At 44.9% G+C, this 25,684-nt stretch overlaps 1 protein-coding gene across 2 annotated transcripts in view; it reads right to left on the bottom strand.

Moving 5' to 3' along the window:
- DEK (DEK proto-oncogene) overlaps positions 1-25,684 on the bottom strand; it is a 94,414-nt gene that overhangs the window by 52,539 nt on the left and 16,191 nt on the right. Inside the window, exons 2-3 of one of the 2 annotated variants that reach the window (XM_069730847.1) lie at positions 5,208-5,394; positions 3,110-3,208 (exon numbers count right to left, since the gene is read on the bottom strand). In XM_069730847.1, coding sequence (XP_069586948.1) covers positions 3,110-3,208; positions 5,208-5,367 — 259 coding nt within the window. In that variant the 5' untranslated portion in view covers positions 5,368-5,394. The remainder of the gene's footprint in view (positions 1-3,109; positions 3,209-5,207; positions 5,395-25,684) is intronic. The other variant, XM_069730848.1, reaches the window with a different exon arrangement.

Here is a 25,684-nt window from a genome sequence, read left to right on the forward strand (position 1 = left end):
TTTAAAGGACCCGTCGCCCTTAAAAAACAGGCCAGGCATGGCATCCAACGTAGAGGCTTCTGTCCAGTGAATCGCTTATCCGAATTGAATGGCAAATGCTCTCGAGGGAGTTTAGTCTCTGAAGCTCTGGCAATATCCAATCCATATTCAGAGCCTTGTTGTCATCAAATCATTGGTGAGGGAGCAGGAAACGAAAAACTTCCGTTTTCTAGATGCCTGTATGTTTCTAGACGCCTGCACGTTTCTAGAATACTTGCGGCCCCTGCTAGCCGACGGCTCCCATGTAGGATAGGGACCATGTATATTGGTCCTGCGAGCACTCCAAACACAGAGGGTACACAGAGGGATTCAATCTCTTGGTCAGAGAACCATGGATTGGTCAGTGAACAAGTCCACTGAGGGGAACTAGAGGATAAAGCTGGGGTCGGCGGCGGAGGGCTCCTCGGACTGATCAAGCGCCTTTAAGACCAGGGAATACTGGTCATGCGCATTTGAGAACATAGAATACTGGTCATGCGCCTTTAAGACCAGGGAATACTGGTCATGCGCCTTTAAGACCAGGGAATACTGATCAAGCGCCTTTAAGACCAGGGAATACTGGTCATGCACCTTTAAGACCAGAGAATACTGGTCATGCACCTTTAAGACCAGGGAATACTGGTCATGCGCCTTTAAGACCAGAGAATACTGGTCATGCACCTTTAAGACCAGGGAATACTGGTCATGCGCCTTTAAGACCAGAGAATACTGGTCATGCACCTTTAAGACCAGGGAATACTGGTCATGCGCCTTTAAGACTGGGAATACTGGCCATATGCCTTTAAGACCAGGGAATACTGGTCATGTGCTTTTAAGACCAGGAAATACTGGTCATGCACCTTTAAGACCAGGGAATACTGGTCATGCACCTTTAAGACCAGAGAATACTGGTCATGCACCTTTAAGACCAGGGAATACTGGTCATGCACCTTTAAGACCAGGGAATACTGGTCATGCACCTTTAAGACCAGGGAATACTGGTCATGCGCCTTTAAAGGGAACCTGTCACCTGAATTTGGCGGGACTGGTTTTGGGTCATATGGGCGGAGTTTTCTGGTGTTTGATTCACCCTTTCCTTACCCACTGGCTGCATGCTGGCTGCAATATTGGATTGAAGTTCATTCTCTGTCCTCCGTAGTACACGCCTGCACAAGGCAAGATTGTTTTGCGCAGGCGTGTACTATGGAGGACAGAGAATGAACTTCAATCCAATATTGCACCCAGCATGCAGCCAGCGGGTAAGGAAAGGGTGAATCAAACACCAGAAAACTCCGCCCATATGACCCAAAACCAGTCCCGCCAAATTCAGGTGACAGAGTCCCTTTAAGACTGGGAATACTGGCCATATGCCTTTAAGACCAGGGAATACTGGTCATGTGCTTTTAAGACCAGGAAATACTGGTCATGTGCCTTTAAGACCAGGTACTTCCTTACCCGGGTGCTGATGTAGAGTCGATGTGCCCCTTTAATGCAAAAATACTGTCACCCCAGTGTGAGCTGGCCCGGGTGGACCAAGATGGCCACCGGGAGCTGCAGAGTTGATAAAATCTCGCAGAGAGCGAGAAGCGCCAATTTGGGGGGCGGAGCCACAGACACGATGTTGAATAGGCCTAAGCCGGGGTCTAAATTTCTGTAGCCGGCAGACGTCACCAGTGGGTCGTTCCAGGCAAGACTTCCAGGATGCGGCCTACAAATCGGCCGAAGCCGGGGACTAAATTTTTGCAGCCATCCAGAGCGTTACCTCAGAGAGGTGGGCCACAGGGAAGTGGCTGAGGCTGCCTGTCAGCATGTGAATATCCCACTGAAGATGGATCCACTCACCATTGGTGCGCATCCCGGCATGGAGCTGCCGCGGATGTGGGTTTCAGCGCTGTTCTGTGCAGCGTGGACGGTGCAGGGATAAGCCTCAATCCATCATCCGTTTGTTAGGGAGGTGGAGAGGACCCGTCCGCCTCCTTGTGCCATCCGCTTTCACAGTGGTGCGACAGTGGGGGCTGCTCGGACGCCATAGAGAGGGGCCTCTGTACAGCCACGGAGTTCAGTCCGGGTGGACAGGGCCAGTTGTCCGGCATTAGGCCTGGCTCCAGGAGAGGATACATGGAGGCGACACTCCATGTGGTCGCCCGTTGCTGGTGTGGGGAGATCGGGACCATGAAAGGAACCGTCGCCCCTGAAGTGAGCACAGGCATGGCTTCCCCGTACCCTTTCCTGCGACGTGGGAGGTATACTCGCCTGTTGATGGTTCGGGGAGATTGGAACCTTGAAAAGGAACCGTCGCCCCCTTCACTCCGTTAATTAAAAATTTACAGAAAAGTAAACAATAAAATAAAAAAGTTGGGGTCTGAAACAGACCCATGTGCCTCCTACAGACACTAAGCAAGAACTGGTTAGCTGAGAGCCAACAGGAGGGTGTATAAGGAAGGGGAGGAGCTAACTTTTTTTGTATCACTTAGTGTCAGCCTCCTATTGGCAGCAGCATACACCCGCGGTCTGTGTCCCCCAATGAGGCGAAGGAGAAAATTGACATGCTGCGGAAAATACAACACCGCGTTTCCGCGCAGTATTTTCCGCACCATGGGCACTGCGGATTTGGTTTTCCATAGGTTTACCTGATACTGTAAACCGCATGGAAAACCGCTGCGAATTCGCAGCGGCCAATCCGCTGCAGATTCGCAGACAAATCCACAACGTGTGCACATATCCTAACAGTGAACACTTCATCACTGCTGCTGAATACCACCATGTGAACAATCAAAATGCCATATTCTGGGCACCCCTTCAGATTAAGGCCACATATGACAACACTGCATAGTCACAAACTGATGTAGTATCATATCATGCAGTAAGTAAGCATTGTGAATTGGGTACCATTATGTGTAATATTGAGGAAATATTGGGTACTTTCCTACTGGATGAAAGCAGCATGAAGATTGCGTTTTACATGTTCAGCGACAACCAATGATTGTGGACACACACACACACACACACACACACATACATTAGGCCATGGCAAAAGCTGCCCAATGTCTATATATACTGCTATACACTGAAAGTGAAATAAAGTAATTACCTTCAGTTAAGACTGGTTCTTTTTTCACAACTGACGATTCAAAGCACAATCTCTCCACTTTCTTCTTTTCTCTTTTGCCCTCTACAATAAGGCTCTTTTCTGTGTAAAATAAAACCAGAAACAATCCTTTTATATATATATAAAAAAATTTACAGTCCTGCATGCAGAGCAACTTATTCCATTCTAAAACTAAAAGACTAGATACTAATCAATATGGTCCCTGCTTCACTTTGCATAACCGATACAAGAGATTACTTATTCCACTTATCTATTCTTAAAAAGGAACAGACATGCGAAACTTGTCTTGAGCAAAATTGGGGTACTGTCCCACTGCAAAATTTGAAATAAAGTTACAGGAAGCCACCACACGATTCATACTACCCAAACCGCAGTTAGCATTAATTGTAGATAGACAATGCTGTTCTCTGAAATACTCAATATACTTTGAAGATACTGCCAGAGACAAGACTTGTCCGTCTCTGCCCTTGGACAACTCTTGCCAGTGCTACTTGTAAAATCTCTCCATACGTACATGCCTAAGAAAACCGTTCCACATTTGGCAGTTTTATTCTTTGGCTCAGTAAGATTACAGCGATACATCATTTAGATTATTTTTTTAGGCTTTGGCGCTTTTCTACGATAAAAACTATTTTATAGAAAAAGTAATTATTTTTGCATCGCTTTATTCTGAGGACTTATTTTTTTCACTGATGACGCTGTATAGTAGCTCGTTTTTTGTGGGACAAGATGACGTTTTCAGCAGTACCATGGTTATTTATATCTGTCTTTTTGATTCCACTTTCTGTTCGGCGGTATGATAAAGGGTTGTTTTTTGCCTCTTTTTTTACAGTGTTCACTGAAGGGGTTAACTTTTATTGTTTTTCTAATTAGATAAAGGAATGTATTTATGGGAACAATATATATATATATATATATATATATATATATATATATATATATATATATATATATATATATATATATATATATATAATTATTTTTTTTTTCCCTCTTCATTTAGGTTTTTCTTTTTACACATGTGAATATATATATATCTTTTTTTACTTTATAACATTGCCCCAGGGGGGGCATCATGTTATAGGGTCAGATCGCTGATCTGACACTTTGCAGAGCACTGTGTTAGCGATCTGACAAGCAGGGCTGCAGGCTTACCAGCACTTGCTCTGAGCAGGCGCTGGTAAGCCACCTCCCTGCAGGACCCGGATGCAGCCCCGCGGCCATTTTGGATCCGGGGCCTGCAGGGAGGAGACGCTCGGTACAAGGTGAGCACATCGCCTTGTACTGAGGGTCTCAGGGAAGCACGCAGGGAGCCCCCTCCCTGCGCGATGCTTCCCTATGCCCTCGGAATGCTGCCATCATGTTTGATCGCAGTGTGTTGGGGGTTAATGTGCCAGGTGCGGTCCGTGACCGCTCCTGGTACATAGTGCCAGCTGCGATAGTCAGCTGACACCTGGCCGCGCTCCCCCTGTGAGCGCAGCTGATTGCGCTGGACGTACTATCCCATCACTGGGAATTAAGTCCCAGGTCACCTTGACGGGGTAGTACGTCCAATGGGATTAAGGGGTTAATGTTTGTTTTGACCATTTACTGTTGGAAACAAGTCCTTGGAGATAAAGTTCAGTGAGCCCCATCGGGGACAGCGTTGAAAGTGTGTGCAAACTGTAAAGCGCTGCGGAATATGATAGCGCTATATAAAAATAAAGACATTTATTACTTGTTCTCAGAACAATGCTATACCGCTGACGTGCCAAGGAGTCAAGAGATACATGAAACGCAGGTTCACAAAGTAATGTAAATTAAACTGCACTGTGGCCAACCACATTTTGCTTAGAAATCACCATTTTTAACAGCACATGTTCAAGACAAGAACATGATGCTCTATGTGCACAGAACGATGGCATTAACAATCACACTTTATGCATGAAGCATAGTTAACCTGTCTAACCAGGCTATTAAAGACCACAGATCAGCTATCCTTTAATGTCTGCAGTTGGAGTCTAAATAAGCCCTTATTCCTAACTCCAGCATATTACATGATGTATTTGACATTTTGACAGTCTATACTAAACGTACAGACCTTTTTCCTCATCATCCTCTTCATCGTCATCTTCCTCTTCTTCATCATTTTCTTCTCCTTCACTTCCATTGGCAGTCTCGTACTTTGCTTTCTCTTCTGTGGCCTTCTCCACAGTCTCAGATTCCTCTTTAAGTGTGTCTGATGTAGCAGCTGACGACATGTTTCTTCTCTGAAAAAAAAAAAAACCCTAAAAGGAAAACAAGAGTCAGCGTTGCATAGAGATCTTACTAAACCCGTGTTTTCGCAAACCCAAATCTCAATAGTGCAAACTGTATGGGGATGAAAGACTGTAGCAATGATCTTTGGTTTTACATGAGGCAGTTACCATGAATGTGCACACCACAAACAAGTCCCTCATCCAGCTCCATCTCCCGAAAATGTAAAATGTTACAGCTCTCAGAAAATGGCAAACTAAAATTAAATTTTTTTTTTTATTTCTGAATTTTCACCATTGAAATAAAAAAACAATTGATGCACATTTAGTACTGCTGTAAGGGTACTGACCTGGAGAATCATATTGGCAGGTCAATTTTCACCGTAAACTGAGAATTATAAATATACAAAAAAAAATGCGAATTTGGACTTTTTGGCCACATTGGGAATACCCGCCCCGCTTTCCAGTACATCACATGATAAAATGGATGGTGTCATTGGAAAAAGTACAACTCACCCTGCAAAAACAAGCCCTCGCATGGCTATGTCGAGAAAAGAGTAAAGTTATGGCTCTAGGTATAAGGAGAGGAAAAAGAAAAAGGACAAAATGGATAAAATTGCCTGGTCGAGAAGGGGTTAACAAAAGCCTCTAGACATGCTGTGTGATCAATTGGCAGACTGACTTGTAAGCATGTTCTCAGAAGCCAATAATTCATCAAGCAGTTTGTACCAAAAAAGCCTGGCCTAACACTGCTTGCAATGTCATAAAATCTTTACACAACTCAGTTGTGAAAAATTTGTTTTGTGATCTGAAACACTGAAGAGTGACAAACATAGAAAAGAATAGGAAATCAGGAAGGGTGAAAACACTTTCACAAAAATGTATGACAAGTGTTAACACTTTCACCCGACCAAACATGTTTTCACCTTCATGACCAGGTCAAATTTTACAATTCTGAACAGTGTCACTTTATGTGATAACTCTGGAACGCGTCAACAGATCGCAGTTACTGTTTTTTCGTCACATATTGTACTTCATGAACTCTATGGTTTAGCAGCTAAACTTTAGCCCCTTAATTGCCGATGCGCCTTTTAATGCCAGCAATCAAGGGTACTTATTCCTCAGCGGCGCTGAGAAATAAGGGTATAGCGCCTCAGTGTATGAAAATCTCCGGGGCCTCAGCCTCAGGGGTAGCAGAGACCCCGAAGAACAAGACTCAGTTTTAACGTTTTCAGTTTGCCCAGCAACCGGGGTGTGAGGGGGGGGGGGGGGGCAAAAGACAGATTTCCTATTCATTTCTCTCTCCTCTGATACAAGCTAGCATGCCAGAGAGAGAAATGGGGTCACCTGAGCCCCCCCCTCCCTGGTTACCTCTGCTTCATCTTACTGGAAGAAAAGGGTGGGCGCGTGATCATTTTGATCACTGTGCTAAGACCCTATTTTTTAGGCTATGTGCCCATGTTCAGGATTTCTTGCAGAAATTTCCTGAGCAAAACAGGACATTTTCTGCAAGAAATCCGCATGCGTTTCTCGCGGATTTTTCCGGAGGTTCCCAATGCAATAATATAGTGGGAAATACGCAAAAAATCCGCAAAATTAATGAACATACTGCGTTTTTTACCGCGATGTGCACAAAAATTGTGGAATGCATTCTAAATGATGGGATGCATAATGTATGCGTTTTTATAGAAAAATCTGCAACATGTGCACACAGCCTAAAAATGTACTCCCCCCCCCCCCCCTTCATTGGTTAGGGCTAGGGCTGTGGTGTTGGGGCTAGGGCTGTGGTAGGGTTGGAGTTAGAATTGGGGGTTTTCCACTGTTTAGGTACACCAGGGGGTCTCCAAAAGCGTCATGGCCCCTCATTAATTCCAGCCAATTTTGTGTTCCAAAAGTCAAATGGTGCCCCCACCCTTCTGGTCCCTGCCTTGCGCCCAACAGTGGCTTTCCCCCACATATGGAGTATCAACGTACTCAGGAGAAAATGCACAGCTAATCTTGGTCCATTTTCTCCTGATACCCTTGTAAAAATAAAAAGGTTTGGGTCTAAAGTAAATTTTGGGGAAAAAAAAGTAAAATGTTCATTTTTTTCCCTTCCAAACTGATTTAGTTCTTGTGAAGCACCTGAAGGGTTAATATACTTCTTGAATGGGTTTTGAGCACCTTGAGGGGTGCAATTTTTAGAATTGTGTCACTTTTTGGGTATTTTCTTTTATATTAGCCCCCACACTCACTTCAAATGTGAGGTAGACCCTAAAAAATAAAGAAATAAAAATAGTGTTTTGTACCATAACTTTTGTTGGAATAATGAGAAATCGCTGGTCAACTTTTAACCCTTATAACTTCCTAACAAAACAAAACAAAAAAAAAAGATTGTGTTTCCAAAATTGTGCTGATGTAAAGTGGGAAATGTTATTTATTAACCATTTTGGGTAACATGACTCGGATTTAAAAAAGGCAAAAAAATTACCGTATTTTTCGCTTTGTAACACGCACCCCAAATTTTGAGGAGAAAAATAGGAAAAAACTTTTTTTTAATAAATTGGTGGGGCGTCTTATAATCCATGCATCTTATTACTTACCAGGGGTTGTGGCTGCGGTGGATCAGGGTCCCAGGGTCGTTGCTGGAGGCAGGGATGAGGGGATCTGCAGGGGGGCTTCTGTGCTGCAGGCTGGAATGAGGGGGTCTGCAGGGGAATCCGCTGCTGCAGGAGGCTCCTGTGCTGCAGGCTGGGATGAGGGAGTCTGCAGGGGGCTCCTGTGCTGCAGGCTGGGTTGAGGGGGTCTGCAGGGGGGCTCCAGTGCTGCAGGGTTGTCCCCGGTGCTGCGGGGGGCTCTGGCGACATTTTGTGAAAGACCAGAGCCCCCCCCCGGCACTTCGTCCATGCGTTCCTGTATGACTGACTCCGGGAAAATGGCCGCCGGAATCCCGAGAGATGAGATCTCTGCGCTGAAATCTCATCTCCCGAGATTTCGGCGGCCATTTTCCCGGAGTCAGTCATACAGGAACGTATGGACGAACTGCCGGGGGGGCTCTGGTCTTTCACAAAATGTCGCCAGAGCCCCCCGCAGCACCAGAGCCTCCAGCATCACCCGGGGCAGCAGCGGTGGCGGGCGAGGTGACAGCAGTGGCGGGCGGCGGCGGGCTGCAGCGGACACCCCCTCATCCCAGCCTGTAACGGTAAGTGGTATATCCGCTTTGTAAGACGCACCCCCATTTCCCCCCCCCAAATTTGGGGGAAATAAAGTGCATCTTACAAAGCGGAAAATATGGGAAGTTTGAAAATTGCTCAATTTTCTAATTTTTTGCCAAATTTCTGTTTGATTCATAAATAAAATTTAAATCACATAAAAGAAGTTTTACCACTAACAGAATCAGTGGGATCCGTTGAAGCGTTCCAGAGCTATAACCTCAAAGTGACAGTGGTCAGATTTGGCCTGGTTATCAAGGTCAAAATTGGATCGGTCACCAAGGGGTTAAAGGGCATAAAAATTATGTCATACAAAATAGTTAAACATTTCCCACGTTGGTTTTACCTCAGCACAATTTTTAAAACAATTTAGCTTTGTTAGGAAGTTATAAGGGTTAAAAGGTTAATAGCGATTTTTTATTTTTCCCACAAAAATGTACAAAGCATTTTTTTTCTGGGACCACAAGACATTTGAAATGACAGATGGGCCAATAGGTGCTTTACAGGAATTAAAATGTGGAAGGAAAACTAACTTTCACAAAAAAAATTAACTTTAGACCCCAAATGTTTTTATTTTCACATGGATAACAAGAGAAACTGCACTACACAAGGTTATGCAATTTGTGGGAGAAAAACAGTTATTTACCGTTAACGGTATTTCTCTGAGCCCATGACGGCACCACGGAGAGAAGGGATCCGCCCCACAGGGACAGGAAACCTACAGATAAAAAGGCAGAACCTCTCTCCCACATCAGTTTACAGAGCATTAAAGGAACTTCAGATTAACAACATGAACACAAAATAATAATTATTAGTAGTATGAGCTAATGGAGACATCGTGTGGCAAAACAACCACACTAAATTAAGTGTGCACACCCACACGTGAAGGGAAGGAATGTACGGGTGCCAGTCATGAGCTCAGAGAAACACAGTTAAGTAAATAACTGTTTTTCTCTTTCCCCCATGACAGCACCATGGAGAGAATTGCAGAGATTGTACATTGGGGGGGAGGGGGGGGAACCACTGCTTCCAGAACCCTTCTCCCAAAAGGTAAGATCTGAAGAAGAGGATGGTCCAGCAGATAATGATTATAGAATGTCGAGGGGGAAGACCAAGTAGTGGCGATACATATCTGTCCTATTGATGCCCCGACTCACTCTGCCCAGGAAGTCGCCACCGATCTTGTTCAGTGGGTCTTTACTGTCTCTGGAATGGCTGCCCCATGCGCAGAGTATGACAGGGTGATAGCATCTCTTATCCACCTTGCAAGCGTGCTTTTGGATGCTTTCTGCCCCTTCCGAGGACCGTGGAAGCACACAGAGACCTATCCGGCCTACACTGCCATGTGGCTGCTAGATAAAGGATTAAGCATCTAACATCTAATGTATGCAAGGCTTCCTCTCCTTTATTTTTGGGATTGGGGCAAAAGGAAGGGAGGGATATCTCCTGAGACCTGTGAAATCGTGATGCCACTTTTGGAAGATAGGCCGGGTCAGTTTTATGAACAACTCTAGCTTCTAATATTTGTGTGAAAGGTGGGTATGCCAACAAAGCCTGGATATCGCTAACTCTGTACGCTGATGATAGAGCTACCAGTAGTGAGGTTTTAAGAGACACGATTTTTTAGCAGGACTTCTGACAGGGGTTCAAAGGGAGCCTTAGTTAGTGCAGTAAGAACTAAGTTCAAGTGCCAGGAGGGAGTCGCATGAGGAGAGATGGGCCTAGATCTGCTTGAAGCCTTGATAAATCTCGATAGCCAACGGTTCCCGGCTAGGTTGTAATTGTACAGGGCCCCTAGAGCTGCAACCTGAAACTTTCAAAGTGCTTGTGGCCAGTCCCTGTTCAAAATCTTTCTGGAGAAACTATGATTGCCTTCAATGGAACCTCTCCGTCTAATTTGGCGCCTGAAACTGAAATAAATCTTTTGCAGATTCTTCCATACAGCTTGGTAGTTACACGTTTCCTACTCTGTAATAAAGTGGAGACTAAATTTGGAGAGAACCCTCTATTGCTCAAAAGTGACTTTTCAAGTTCCATGCTGTCATATGCAAGTTTTTTTTTGTTTTGTTTTACCTGCGGATAAGCCACAGGTCCTTGGGAAAGAAGGTCCGGGGTATCCAGGAGAACCCATGGGTCGGAGATGGACATCATCCTCAGCCAAGACAACCATGTTCTCCTAGGCCAGAAGGGGGCTATTAAGATCACTCTCGCCTTGTCCTCTCGAATTTTTCTCAGAACCAATGGAATCAGGGCTATTGGCAGGAAGGCATAGGCTAGATGGTAATTCCAAGGGATCCCAAAGGCATCTACCTTCTGGTTCCGACTGTTGGCAAACAGGTCTATTGCTGGCCATCCTCAATGTTCTGCAATCTGATCGAACACTTCCTGACTCCGCTCCCACTCGCCCTGTCTCAACAGAGTTCGACTTAAAAGAAATCTGCCTTCTGATTCTCTATACCCTTTATGTGCAGTGCTGACAAGGAACCCAAGTTGACCTCGGCTAGATGAAGAATGGACCTGGTTATGTCCATTAGTGGCCGAGATCTGGCATCCCCTGGTGGTTTAGATATGCTACCACTATTCTGGTGTCCGAAAAAACCCTTACATGGTGGGATCGGAGGGAGCTTAAAAACTGTAAAAGGCCGAACTTTACAGCTAACTGTTCATGTTCGAGGATGCTGATCTCTGGTCCCCTGTCCAAACCCCTTGGGCTGATTGTTTGGGTTAGCTCACCCACCCCATGGGACTTGCGTCCGTAGTTAGAATTAGAGATATTGGCAATATCCAGGGAACGCCTCGGGTTAAGTTGTTTAATCTCCATTTTAGCAAACGAATTGTCCTTGACGAAACGTTTAACTGCCCTTCTAAATTTCCACCTAGAGAAATTTCTGCTGCTAATATTTCCCACTGTAATTCTCTGGTATGGGCCTGAGCCCACTAAACAGCTGGTATACAACTGTCATCGATCCCAGAAGCGACATTGCCTTCTGCAACGTTGTAGATGGAAGGTCTCTTATTCACGATACTAGATCTATCATGTTTCAAATTTTCCCCCTCTGGGAGACATTCTTGTTTGAGTAAAATTATACTTAGGTACTCTTGAATCTGACTCGGCATGATACCCAAATCCTGTAAGTTCAGGAGCCAGCCTAGATTGGTCAATACTCTCATGACTGTCTAACTGGTCCTTGCAGTGATGAGGAGTTGCCTATTACTAGGAGTTCCGTACATAGATGATCTATCAGTATGTCCTGTTCCCTTAAGTGTGCCCTGTTCCCTTAAGTGTGCCATTACTTCCGACACTATTTTGGTAAATACCCTTGGGGCAATGGCCAGGCTGAAAGGAAGAGCCTTGAACTGGTAAGGTTTAATTTCCCCCTGGATTGTGACTGCCACCCTGAGGAATCTGTGGCAGTCTTTGTGGATGGGGACGTGAAAATATGCGTCCTTCAAGTTTTAGAGTCATGAAACAGGACAGAAAAGGCATTTTCACTGATGATTTTGTTTCCATTTTGAAGGACTGTTTCAAGAAACTTGTTCAGCTTTTTCAAGTTTACAATCGTCCTGAATGTCCCATCTGATTTTCTCCTGAAAAAGAGAGGGGAGTAAACACCTTTGCCTCTTTCCTTGAGAGGGACTTTTTGAATAACTGCCTTCTCCATCAGTCAGAATCTCCTGATGCAAGGCTAGTTCCTCTTTTGATGATCTTTGAGTCGTCAATATGAAGATGGGGGTGGGGGGTGGCGGAGTGGAATGAAATCTGAGTTTTAGGCCTGATTTTACTAAGTCTAAGATCCACATACTGCTGGATATTTTTTCCCAGGCCGGGAGAAAGTTAACCTCCCCCCCACCTGGGGAACACCTTCATTGGGGTTGCCTTTTGCTGTCAATGGGCCTGTTGAACATTAACCCTTTGCCTCTGTTCCTTCTATCCTCCCTCCTGGAGGTTTTTAGGGGACTTTCTCTGGATAATTTTCCTGCTCCAAAAAGGGCCGTTTATAGGACTGGCTAGACAGTTTAGGGAAAGATCTTTTTGTCTCTTGCTTTATCCAAGATATTGTCTAGTGAGGGTCCAAACAGGAACTCGCCCTCACAGGGAATGGACCATAATTTTGACTTTGTCTGCAGGTCACTCGGTCAGCACTTGAGCCATCGGGCTCGCCTCGCTGCGTTAGAAAAAGAGGCTAACCTGGCCGCCAGTCTGACCGAGTCCGCAGATGCGTCCGCCAGAAAAGCTGCTGCCCCTCATTACAGGAACAGAATTTATAATTTTTTTCTCTAGATACTTTGTCTTTTAGCTGTGATTCTAAGTGATCCAGCCACACGATCAGGGCCCTGGCTGTACAGGAGACAGCTACAGCAGGTTTCAGCCCCCCCAGCAACCCTTCAGGAACGTATTCGCTTTCTTATCCATGGTGTTTTAACACCTCCATGTCCTCAAAAGGCAGGGCAACTTTCTTGCAGGCCTTCACGATCGCCAAGTCTAATTTTGGCACCTTATCACAAAATGAACATATCGGGTCCTCAGAGGGGTATTTTCTTTTTGGGGTTAGGAGGCCCTTCTTTTCTGGCTTCTTCCATTTTTTGATTAGGGACTGGATTTTCTCATTCAATGGGAATGCCCTCTGCTTCTTCTGTTCTAGTCGACTGAACATTAGATCCTGAACAGCTTTCTTGGGCCGGGGGTCCACCAAGGCAATGGTTGTTCTGACTGCGTTAACGAGTCTGTCTCCTCTATTGGAAAACAGCTGCGACCCCCTTCTAAAGATGACGAAGAGGAAGAAAATGAGCTGTTTAAATCGCTTAACTCACTCTTTTTATTACTAGAATCAGATTCAGGGGCTCTATGTTTGTGCTTTTGCCGTTCCCCCCCCTCTGAAGAGCATTAAAGGTGTCTTCTACCTGACTTTTGATTAACGCTCTAAGATCCGAGGCAAATTTTGGGGTCTCCTCACAAATTGCTCTATACAGGAATTACAGAGCTTCTTTCCCCAAGTAGTGGGTAACTCCTCTGTACAGAGCACACAACTCCTGTTTGGACTTCGTAGTACATTTCTTTCCCTAAGAGAAAAGGGAACAGACCCAAATTACAAAAGTGGACTTTCACTAAGCTCACTTACCCTCCTGGCAGAAAGGATACCAGGATTGGAGGGGAAACCATTTCCGTAGATGGATTCTCCCTGCTGTGTTGGGAGCCTGAATGACTGCTGCTGCGTAGAAACCTTTCCTGTCTGCTTTTTCTGCTGTGGCCTTCGCTGCTGGTGTTGCTGCTGTTGACGCTGCCGCCCATGCTGAGGGGGACTGGTCTTGCAGGGGCTGCTCTCCTGGATGCTCCTGGTCGCTTATGCTGCCCAGCTCCACGTGAAGCCCTGCTTCCCAGTTATCTGCTGTTTAAATCCCCCTCAGGGACCTCCCACAGCTTCCGTTCTCTACAAAGAATGTCGCGTGCCCGGTTACTGGTTTCCCAGTAATGCAACGTGCTATCCGCGTCACTGGAGCCTCGCGCAAGCGCACTACTGGTTTCCCAGTAATGTTTTGCGGCCTGCTCACGTCATAGGAGAACGCCGCCCCGCACATGCACACTACCTGTTCCCGGCGTCGCGTGCAATGGAGAACCCGGGACACGCTCCAAGACAGGTAGGCTTCCTCAACTTCTGCCGCCTCTCCCCGCACACCCTCAAGGTCTGCTGACCCCAGCGGTGGTGCTTCAGGCACTCACCCCAGCCGAGGCAGGGAACCTTCGCTGCCTGGATCAGACTAGCCGGCCCCGGCATCCCACAAAATCCAAGGTAAGTCTTCTTGCGTCGACTGTAGGTTGCCGATCCGGGATAGGAAACCAACTGATGAGGGAGGAACCAATTTTTTATACCTGTAGGTTTCCTGTCCTTGAGGGGCGGATCCCTTCTGTCTATGGAGCCGTCATGGGGGAAAGAGAAAACTACCATTTTGGGCGCATGGCATGGCTCAGAAGGGAAGGAGCGCCATTTGACATTTTTAATGCAAAATTTGCTGGAATAATTAGTGGAAGCCATGTCCCTTTGGGAGAGCTCCTGATGTGCCTAATAAGTGGAAACTCAACACGTGACCACATTTTGGAATCTGGACAGCGCAAGAAATGTATCTAGATGTGTGGTGAGCACCTTGGACTCCCAGGTGCTTCACAGAATTTTACAATGTTGATCTGTGAAAATGGAAAAAAAATTCCCCAAGAGTCTTCGTTACTTACCAGTAACAGTATTTTTCTGAGCCCATGACAGCACCACGAGAAAGGGGATCCGCCATTCAGAGACAGGAGACCTACAGATACAAAAGGGCAGCACCTCTCCCACGCATCAGTTGGATTACAGAGACAATACCCAATAATTTCACACTCGTGAATACTTACAAGAGGAAGAAATACACACTCGTATGTGAAGGGAGGGAATCGAAGGGTCTATTCAGTCTCCCATGACAGCACCACGAGAACTACAGAGAGGTAAGAATTTCCTGAGGGAGGGACCACAGCCCCGTTATACCAAAGGTGAGATCTGAGGAGGAACCCATATCCAACCTATGTTTATAAAAGTTGGAAGGAGAAGACGGAGCAGACCATGTAGCTGCCTTACATATCTCATCGACTGAGACCTCCTACCTCTCCGCCCATGAGGCTGCCATGGCTTGAGTGGAATGCGCCCTCAGGTGCCATCTTGCCAATTGATGTATATGCTAATAAAATAGCCTCCTTAATCCACCTAGCTAAAGTACTTTTTGACACCCTAAGACCCTTCCTGGCAGCCTGGAAGGACACGAACAAGGAATTGTCCTTCTTCCAAGGATTAGTGACCAATAAATACTCTAACAGGCACCTCCTAACATCTAGAGAATTAAAGGGACACTGTCACCTGAATTTGGAGGGAACAATCTTCAGCCATGGAGGCGGGGTTTTGGGGTTTTTGATTCACCCTTTCCTTATCTGCTGGCTGCAACATTGAAGTTCATTCTCTGTCCTCCGTAGTACATGCCTGCACAAGGCAATCTTGCCTTGCGCAGGCGTGTACTATGGAGGACAGAGAATGAACTTCAATCCAATATTGCAGCCAGCAGGTAAGGAAAGGGTGAATCAAAAAACCCCAAACCCCGCCTCCATGGCTGAAGATTGTTCCCTCCAAATTCAGGTGACAGTGTCCCTTTAAGCTTTGCTTCATTTTGTTTTCTAGGATTGGGGAGGAAGGAAAGGAAAACTATTTCCTGTGATCTATGGAGTTTGGAGGCTACTTTGGGCAAGTAAGATGGATCTGGCCTAAGTACCACCCCATCTTCCAGGAACTGGGTATATGGAAAGAGCCTAGATATGACTCACTCTCCAAACCGATGTTAACGTGACCAAGAGAGCTACCTTAAGGGAGAGCACCTTTATAGAAGCTGAGTCAATGGGTTCAAACTGGGGATCTGTCATAGCTGTGAGAACCAAGTTCAAGTACCACGGCCTAATTCTCTTTAAGAATGGGCCTAGATCTACTTGATGCTTTAATAAATCTGGCGACCCAGTAATTACCCACGATATCAGAGCTAAACAAGGCCTCCAGGGCTGAAACTTGGACCATAAGGGTACTTGTGGGAAAAACCCATCTCCCGTCATTTTTGAAGGAACACTAGAATCTGACGTATCGAGACCCGTCCCGACTCTTAATTCTGAGCTAGCTAGAAACTTCGTCCAGGTTCTGGCATAGATCTTGGCGTGACTATCTTCCTACTCTTTAGGAGAGTGGCTATCAAATTTGAGGAAAATCCCTTATTCCTCAGCAACGACCTCTCAAATTCCACACCATCAGGTGAAGCCCCGCCACTCGTGGATGGTATACCAGTACCTGGGAAAGGAGATCCGGAGCTCACCCATGGTTCAGAGCCCGACATGGTCCTTAACCAGGAGAACCACGCTCTTCTGGGCCAAAAGGGGACAATCACGATAATTCTTGCCCTGTCCTCCCTGATCTTCCTCACCACTAGAGGTACAAGGGCTAGGGAGGCATAACTCAAGTTGAAGTGCCACCTGATAAAGAAAGCATCTACCGCCAGTGGTTTTTCTCTGGGGTTGAGAGAACAGAACACCTCACTTTTCTGTTCTTCCTGGTGGCAAAGAGGTCTGTGTCAGGATGATCCCACAATCTGGTCGCAACGTGACTGTCAGAGAGGATCCTGACACGATGACCCTGTAGGGATATAAGGAGACTTCTTACAGCCAGATCCACTGCCGCCAGCTGCTTCCGGTTAGAAGAACTAACTGTTCTATCCATAATCCCTGGACTACGACCTCCCCCACATTATGCCCCCCATCCTGTAGGGCTAGCGTCCGTGACCACCCAAATTATGTGATTTTTCCAGTCTAACCACCACCTCTGGGAACGTATAGAAGGGGATCAAGGCCAGTAGTCCCTGCAGGTACCCCCTTAATGGCTCCATCATTAAACAAAACATCCCACTGCAAGGCTTTTGTAAGAAACTGTGCCCACCGGATTGCTGGGATGCAGGATGTTAGTGACCCCAACAGGGAAAGCCTTCCTAAGGCCCGGTTCACATTTGCATGCTTTGCGGAGGGCTGCGTACGTCCACCATTAAGTCCCGCCCACTTCCGCATACGTTCTGCGTAGCTATCTTTAACATTGACACACAAGAATAGGAAAGACATGCTATAGCAAAGATCACCAGAAAGGCAATAATGTGCAAAAATACACATTTTTATTAGAGTATACAGAACAGAACTTTAACGCATGCACCACTGCAGTGACTTGAATATTGAAGATCTTTGCCTTGCGTACTTTACGCATGCGCAGTTGGACCGTAATGAGACCTTCCCAGTTTGCTTTAACGCGCTTGCGCACTTTAAATTACGAGCACTGCTCTGCTTATGACGACATTACCCCTGCATGTATCTTGCGCATGCGCAGTTCTGTTTAGCCAGCTGGCAAATTATCTCAGCCTGCATCAATGCACTTCTGAATGCCGCTGACATGTCCACAAGGGTGGCCAGAGTCTTCCACACCCGATTTTGATCATCTAGTTTAGGTATGTGTATTTAAAACCGGAGTATAAAAGAGTTGTCACACTTGTTCATGACAAAGCCACCGTGTGTAGCGACATGCGTTCGGCTCTCATGCCCCACGGACCTCTGGCATTTTGACTGATTCCCCCTGGTCGTGCTCAATAGGTATTACTAGAACCTTTTTTTTCTATTGTGATGACATGTCCAGCAATGGTGGTTCTTATATCAGTAGTTGTCTATTATCCCATTATCTACCAATGTCCTTTTTGGGACTCCTAATCTTTAGCTTCTAGCAACTAAGATTTTATAGTTAGGTCCAATTTTTTGTGTTGTGTTTGTAAAATGAATGTTTTCAAAATAGGAAATCATGTCATTGTCATTTTTCATTGAATATTGGGACGCCCTTTTCTGAAACATCCGTACTTATAAAAGTGTTAATTTGGCAAGTAATGGGTTAAGACATTCTTCCTATACTTGCACTAATTTCTTGTTTTTCCTCTATATGATCTCTTCCTTGTGCAATTGTCTTTGCTTCCTCATCATGAGGCAAATCCTTATATGATATAATATAGATACAGGGTGAACTCTAGCCGTTAATGAAAATAAAAAGAAGAAAAAGAAAAAGGGGGGTGCAAGGCCAAGTCCACTATAATATAACACAAACCAGAAAGAGAAAAGAATGGACTAAAACAGGCCTGCACAACCATTTAACAAAATAACAAAACATGTTTATTGAACACCACAAAAAACACTTAAAAACACTTAATACACAACCATGTGTAAAACACCCCATATATCCTGGTAGATAAGCAGCAATCTATATACAATATATAACATCAGACCATCCTAAATACATAATAACATATGCCAATAGACCTAAATGTACCATACAAGGGAAACCATGTAATATAATAATATGTAAATGATGATACACAAAATGTGGACCCCGAAATCAAAATACATTGCCTAAGTCCAAGGATAATGAACAAATGTGTGTTATAAATACCAAAAAAATGGCATAGCTCATGATATACAGGTAACCCAAATGTGGCCCGGGTAAGATATAACCTAAGTAAATGAATCAAAGCTCCCCCTATAGAGAATCTATAGAGATGGCATACCGCCGAATAAATACCCAGCTGGGTCTGAAGACACGATGGAGTCAAGCCGAAGGGTCAAAAGGTAAAGAGGATGCTGCAGAGCCACATGCCATAAATGGCCAGCAAGTGATCAGGAGGGGGTGTAGAAGCAGAGCCCCACGCGTATCGCCGCCGCAGCGGCTTCGTCAGGGGAAGTGGGGTATGTGGTGTCCAACCCACGTATAAATAGGATCATAGAGCCATATAATTACATACCGGTGTGCAGCTCCACGAGACCGGGAGGAGGGGGCGGAGAAGATATGCAGCCGCGTATGAAAAAGGTAGATGTACGGAGGCCTCCGTAGGACAAAGCCGGCGCGTGCGCAGACGCGGCTCCAAACTTGAGCCGCGCTGCGCATGCGCCAGGAGAACAAAGCTCCAATAGAGCGGGCAGAGCACAGAGTTCCCCAAACAAAGAATGAAAAATGTACGGTGGAAAGCAGACCCCCCAGGGACCGAGAAAGGAGGAAGAAGAGATTGTCTGTGTAGACATACATTCCACTAAGAAACCCTCCCCCACCCCCGGAGACAACCTTGTAAATAGAGGACAAAGTCCGTGTGGAGATGGGCCACAAATTATCACAATCAGAGACCCTTGGAAACCGGACCAGACCTACAAAAAAGAGCATGTTACCAAAAAACACACTTATTTATTATATTATTAAACAAACAACAATATATTAAATCCTATATGTTGATAAAGAAAACCAAAAATATGAGTCCAAATTGTCTCTTATATAGATCCATAGAGGCGATTCTTCACACTCACGACTGTCCAGTACTGATTGGCGTAAAGAAAGATTATGAAGGTCCTAAATGGCTTTCACCTCCCAGGTTGGAAACCTCCAAACAATCCAACAAACAATCTGATCTTATATAGATCCATAGAGGCGATTCTTCATACGCACAACTGTCCAGCACTGATTGGCGTAAGGAAAGATCAAGAATGTCCTAAATGGCTATCACCTCGCAGGTTGGAAACCTCCAAACAATCCAACAAACAATCTGAATGTAATACGTAACCAGGAAAATTGTCCCAAAACAAGGGGAACACAGGTCATGTACAGGAGAAGTCCGACAGCCTATAACTAAAAATAATAATAAAAAGTAGCTTGATGTAAATAAATCCACTGCAGACGTCCCATGCCACATAAGATGAATCCAATGGCTATAATCCCTTTTGATGGAGAAGTCCAATGTAGATCCATCCTTGATGGTAAATATTGGTGAATCCAATGGCTATACTCCCTTTTGGTGGAGACGTCCAATGTAGATCCATCCTGGATCCATGGTAGATGTGCATCCTAAGTGACCTACACTCCAATATAATAAAGAACAAGGTGGAACAGCATCCATATGAATTTGTGTCAATCCTTATATGATGACTTATGATATTTTTATTACAGTGCAAATAATTTGTTACTACTGATGCCATCTCCACTCTAATTACATTTGCACCTAATACGGTTTGGGGCGAATTTTTCATCGGGCGTGGTTGACTGGTCTGTACCACTTATATTATCCAGGTATACACTTTTCTCCTTATTTAATTATATTTGGGGTTGAATTTATGTTATACAGCCCTCATATCCGGCTTTCTTTGAAAATTTGTATCAGGGAGTAGTTAACTGGCACACAACCTGTACTAAAAATAAACACCGGGGTTTTTCACCATATACAAGCTACTGTGATTCGGCTTGAATGCATTAACTCATGGTGTGATTCTCGCCTGGTTATACCCATTTATTAAGAAGTGGAATTTTGTTTCTTTGTCCAGCCACCCCCGATCAGGTGCCAAAATTACCATCTATATCATTATTGTATTTTGCCTTCAGGTCTGTGGGGTGGCACCCTCCCCCTTTTTGGGGGGCATTACTGTTTTTAAATTTTGATTGTTCCGTAAACTCTAATCAAAAAAATTATTTTTGAACTTTATTACCTTTCTGGTGATCTCCGCTATAGCATGTCTTTTCTATTTTTGTGTGTTAGTGGTTTCTCATGATTTTGGTAGATCCCAGCTAGATGATACTTTTGTGATGGTGCCCTCCAGTTTGTCTTTTTTCCCTATCTTTAACCCCTTCATGACCTTGGGGTTTTCAGTTTTTTCCGTGTTCGTTTTTCGCTCCCCTCCTTCCCAGAGCCATAACCTTTTTATTTTTCCATCAATATGGCCATGTGAGGGCTTATTGTTTGCGAAACAAGTTGTACTTTTGAACGACATCATTGGTTTTAGCATGTCGTGTACTAGAAAAATGGGAAAAAAAATTCCAAGTGCGGTGAAATTGCAAAAAAAAGTGCAATCCCACACTTGTTTTAGGTTTGGCTTTTTTGCTAGGTTCACTAAATGCTAAAACTGACCTGCTATTATGATTCTCCAGGTCATTACGAGTTTATAGACACCTAACATGACTAGGTTATTTTTTATCTAAGTGGTGAAAAAAAAATTCCAAACTTCGCTAAAAAAAACACAACAAAAAATTGCGCCATTTTCCGATACCCATAGCATCTCCATTTTTCATCATCTGGGGTCGGTTGAGGGCTTATTTTTTGCATGCCGAGCTGGCGTTTTTAATTATACCATTTCGGTGCAGATACATTTTTTGTGATCGCCCGTTATTGCATTTTAATACAATGTTGCAGCGACCAAAAAAACGTAATTCCGGCGCTTCAAATTTTTTCATCGCTACGCTGTTTAGCGATCAGGTTAATGCTTTATGCTGGTGGGGGTGATTTAAACTTTTATATTTTTTAATTTTTTACTTTTGCCATGCTTCAATAGCCTCCATAGGAGGCTAGAAGTTGGCACAACTCGATCGGCTCTGCTACATAGCAGCGATCATTAGATCGCTGCTATGAAGCAGAAATGCAGGTGTGCTATGAGCGCCGAAAACAGGGTGGCGCTCACAGCTACCGGGGATCAGTAACCATAGAGGTCTCAAGGACCTCTATGGTTACTATACAGAAGCATCGCTGACCCCCGATCATGTGACGGGGGTCAGCGATGCGCTCATTTCCGGCCGCCCGGCCGGAAGTGCCGGTTAAATGCCGCTGTCAGCGTTTGACAGTGGCATTTAACTAGTTAATAGCGGCGGGTGAATTGCGATTTCACCTGCCGATATTGCGGGCACATGTCAGGTGTTCAAAACAGCTGACATGTCCCGGCTTTGATGCGGGCTCACTGCTGAAGCCTCCATCAAAGCGGGGGTTCTGACCTCGGCCGTACTATCCCGTCCGAGGTCAGAAAGGGGTTAACATTGGGTGCACAGGACATGTGGATGCGTCATTTGACGCGCCCGCCGTCGGCACAAAACGCAACTTGTTGCATTCCCGTGCGGTCAGGTCAAAACAGCACATCCGCATGTCCTGCGTACTCAATGTTAAAGATAGGTAAGCAGGACGCATGCAGAAGTAGGCAGGGCTTAACGGGGGACGTATGCAGCCCTCCGCAAAGCAAATATGAACTTCGCCTAAGGGCCCCTTTCCACTTGTGTGAGAAAAAAACGGTCAGGGAGACACATAATATATATATACATACACATATATATACACATATATATATATATATATATAATGCAGCGCTAGATAGCTTTAAAGCTGGTAATTCAATTCCCGGCTTTTGCTTTCTCCTTCACAAACCCGACATAATATGAGACCTGGTTTACATACAGTAAACCATCTCATATCACCATTTTTTTTTTGCATATTCCACACTACTAATGTTAGTAGTGTGTATATGCAAAATTTGGGCGTTCTAGCTATTATATTTATGGGTTAAATGGCGGAAAAAATTGGCGTGGGCTCCCGCACAATTTTCTCCGCCAGAGTAGTAAAGCCAGTGACTGAGGGCAGATATTAATAGCCTGGAGAGGGTCCATGGTTATTGGCCCCCCCTGGCTAAAAACACCTGCCCCCAGCCACCCCAGAAAAGGCACATCTGGAAGATGCGCCTATTCTGGCACTTGGCCACTCTCTTCCCATTCCAGTGTAGCGGTGGGATATGGGGTAATGAAGGGTTAATGCCACCTTGCAATTGTAAGGTGACATTAAGCCTAATTAATAATGGAGAGGCGTCAATTATGACACCTATCCATTATTAATCCAATTGAAAGAAAGGGTTAAAAAAAATACACACACATTAAAAATTATTTTAATGAAATAAAAACAAAGGTTGTTGTAATTTTTTATTTAACGCCCAATCCACTCAGTGAAGACCTTCGTTCTGTGACAAAAAAAAAAATAAACCAACAATATACTTACCTTCCACAGATCTGTAAAGTCCAACGATGTAAATCCTTCTGAAGGGGTTAAAACATTTTGCAGCCAGGAGCTTTGCTAATGCAATGCTACTCCTAGCTGCAAAACCCCGGGGAATGAGTCTAAATATAGATCAATGAGCTATATTTAGCTTCATTTGCGGTGAGGCGCCCTTTGCTGGCTGTTCATAGATCGTGGGAACTTTCCTTGAAAGCTCCCAGGCTAGCTCATTGATCTATATTTAGACTCATTCCCCGGGGTTTTGCAGCGAGGAGTAGCATTGCATTAGCAAAGCTCCTGGCTGCAAATGTTTTAACCCCTTCAGAAGGATTTACATCGTTGGACTTTACAGATCTGTGGAAGGTAAGTATATTGTTGGTTTATTATTTTTTTTTGTCACAGAACGAGGGTCTTCACTGAGTGGATTGGGCGTTAAATAAAAAATTACAACAACCTTTGTTTTTAATTCATTAAAATAATTTTTAATAATGTGTGTGTGTATTTTTTTAACCCTTTCTTTCAATTGGATTAATAATGGATAGGTGTCATAATTGACGCCTCTCCATTATTAATTAGGCTTAATGTCACCTTACAATTGCAAGGTGGCATTAACCCTTCATTACCCCATATCCCACCGCTACACGGGAATGGGAAGAGAGTGGCCAAGTGCCAGAATAGGCGCATCTTCCAGATGTGCCTTTTCTGGGGTGGCTGGGGGCAGGTGTTTTTAGCCAGGGGGGGGGGGGCCAATAACCATGGACCCTCTCCAGGCTATTAATATCTGCCCTCAGTCACTGGCTTTACTACTCTGGCGGAGAAAATTGTGCGGGAGCCCACGCCAATTTGTTCCGCCATTTAACCCTTAAATATAATAGCTAGAATGCCCAAATTTTGCATATACACACTACTAACATTAGTAGTGTGGAATATGCAAAAAAAATGGTGATATGAGATGGTTTACTGTATGTAAACCAGGTCTCATATCATGTCGGGTTTGTGAAGGAGAAAGCAAAAGCCGGTAATTGAATTACCAGCTTTAAAGCTATCTCGCCCTGCATTATATATATGTGTCTCCCTGACATATATATATGTATATATACCTATTCTATGTGTATATATCTACTCTCATCTAACCTGTCAGTGTGATTTTACTGTACTCTGCGCTGAATTGCCGGCTTTTCTAAGGACACGGGTGCGTAAAAATCGGACAGCACTCGCATGGTGCGAGTGCTGTGCGTTTTTTTTCTCGCACCCATTGACGAGTCTCGTCCGAGAATCTCAGCAATACGCAGCATGCTGCGATTTTTTTCTCAGCCGACACAGATTTTTCTCAGTCCGATTTCGGCTGGGGAAAAAAAAAAAAAAAAAAAAAAAAAAAAAAAAAATCGCAAATGGAGTGTCACATATTGATTAACATTGGTCCGAGTGCAATCCGATTTTTTATCGGATTGCACTCGTCCGTTTTCCTCACAAGTGGAAAGGGGCCCTAAGGGACATGGTGGGATTGATGCTTTTATTACTTGGTGCTGAAGGTTAACCAATTTATCAGGCGGCAGACGACACTCCTGCCTCTCCGAGTGCAGAATTAACCCAAGGAACTGCTGCACCTTTAAGAGCTGTAGCCGAGATTTTTTTTTAAATATTCAGTAGCCACCCCAAGTATTCCAGAATGGACATTAACCTCTTTACTTGAGCTGAGCAATGATCCACTGACCTGCCTACAATAAGGGTATGTGTCCACGTTCAGGATTGCATCAGGATTTTATGCAGATAAAATCCTGAACAAATCTGCACCAGAGGTCACTGGCAGGTCACCTGCGCTGTCCTTGCGTTGTTTCTGCAATGTAAGGACATGCTGCGTTCTTAAAACGCGTTTGTGCGTTTTCGCGGGTATGCCGCATGCGTCTTAATGCATAGTGGAGACAGGATTTCATGAAATCCCCTCCACTATGCTGTAACATCGGGACGCTGCGTTTTTGACGCTGCGGCTCAACGCAGCGTCAAAAACGCAGCATTACCTGAATGTGGAAACATACCCGTAGAAAATCATCCAGGTAGGGGGATAATCAGGACATTTTTCACGCAGGTGGGCCATGACCTCGGCAACCACCTTTTTAAACATGCAAGGGGCCACGGCAACACCAAAGGGCAGAGCCCTGAAGTGAGAATGCCTAACCGAGCCCACTATGACTATCGCCAACCTGAGGAACCGCTGACGATTTGCGTGAATAGGCACGTGATAGTACACATCTTTTATATCCAACACCGCCATGAAACAGTTTTGAAAGATTTGCTTTATTGCTGATCCAATAGATTCCATTTTGAAGGGGAGTACTACCAAGAATACATTTAGAGCCCTAAGGTTAACGATAGTCCTAAAAGCCATCTGGTTTCCGAATCAGAAAGAGGGGGAGGAAAACCGCTTACCCCTTTCTGGCCCAGGAACCTCCACCAGGACTGCTTTACGCCATAGCGCCTGGAACTCAGCTTCCAGGGCTCCCTGTTCCAAGTGAGATGACCAGGAAGGGGTTACCATGAACCTTCCCAATGGGATAGAAGAAAACTCTAATTTCAGCCCAGATTATATCAGGCTACAAGACCAGTCACTATTGGTAATATTTGACCAAGCCAAGTAGAAGGCCGGTAGTCATTGGGGTGGCTTCTTACGCTCTTGTGCGGTGCCCCCAAGCATGAACCCCGTACCTTTTGTCTTCCTCTTA

Source organism: Ranitomeya imitator, chromosome 6 (genome assembly GCF_032444005.1).
Source record: "Ranitomeya imitator isolate aRanImi1 chromosome 6, aRanImi1.pri, whole genome shotgun sequence".
NCBI lineage: Eukaryota > Metazoa > Chordata > Amphibia > Anura > Dendrobatidae > Ranitomeya > Ranitomeya imitator.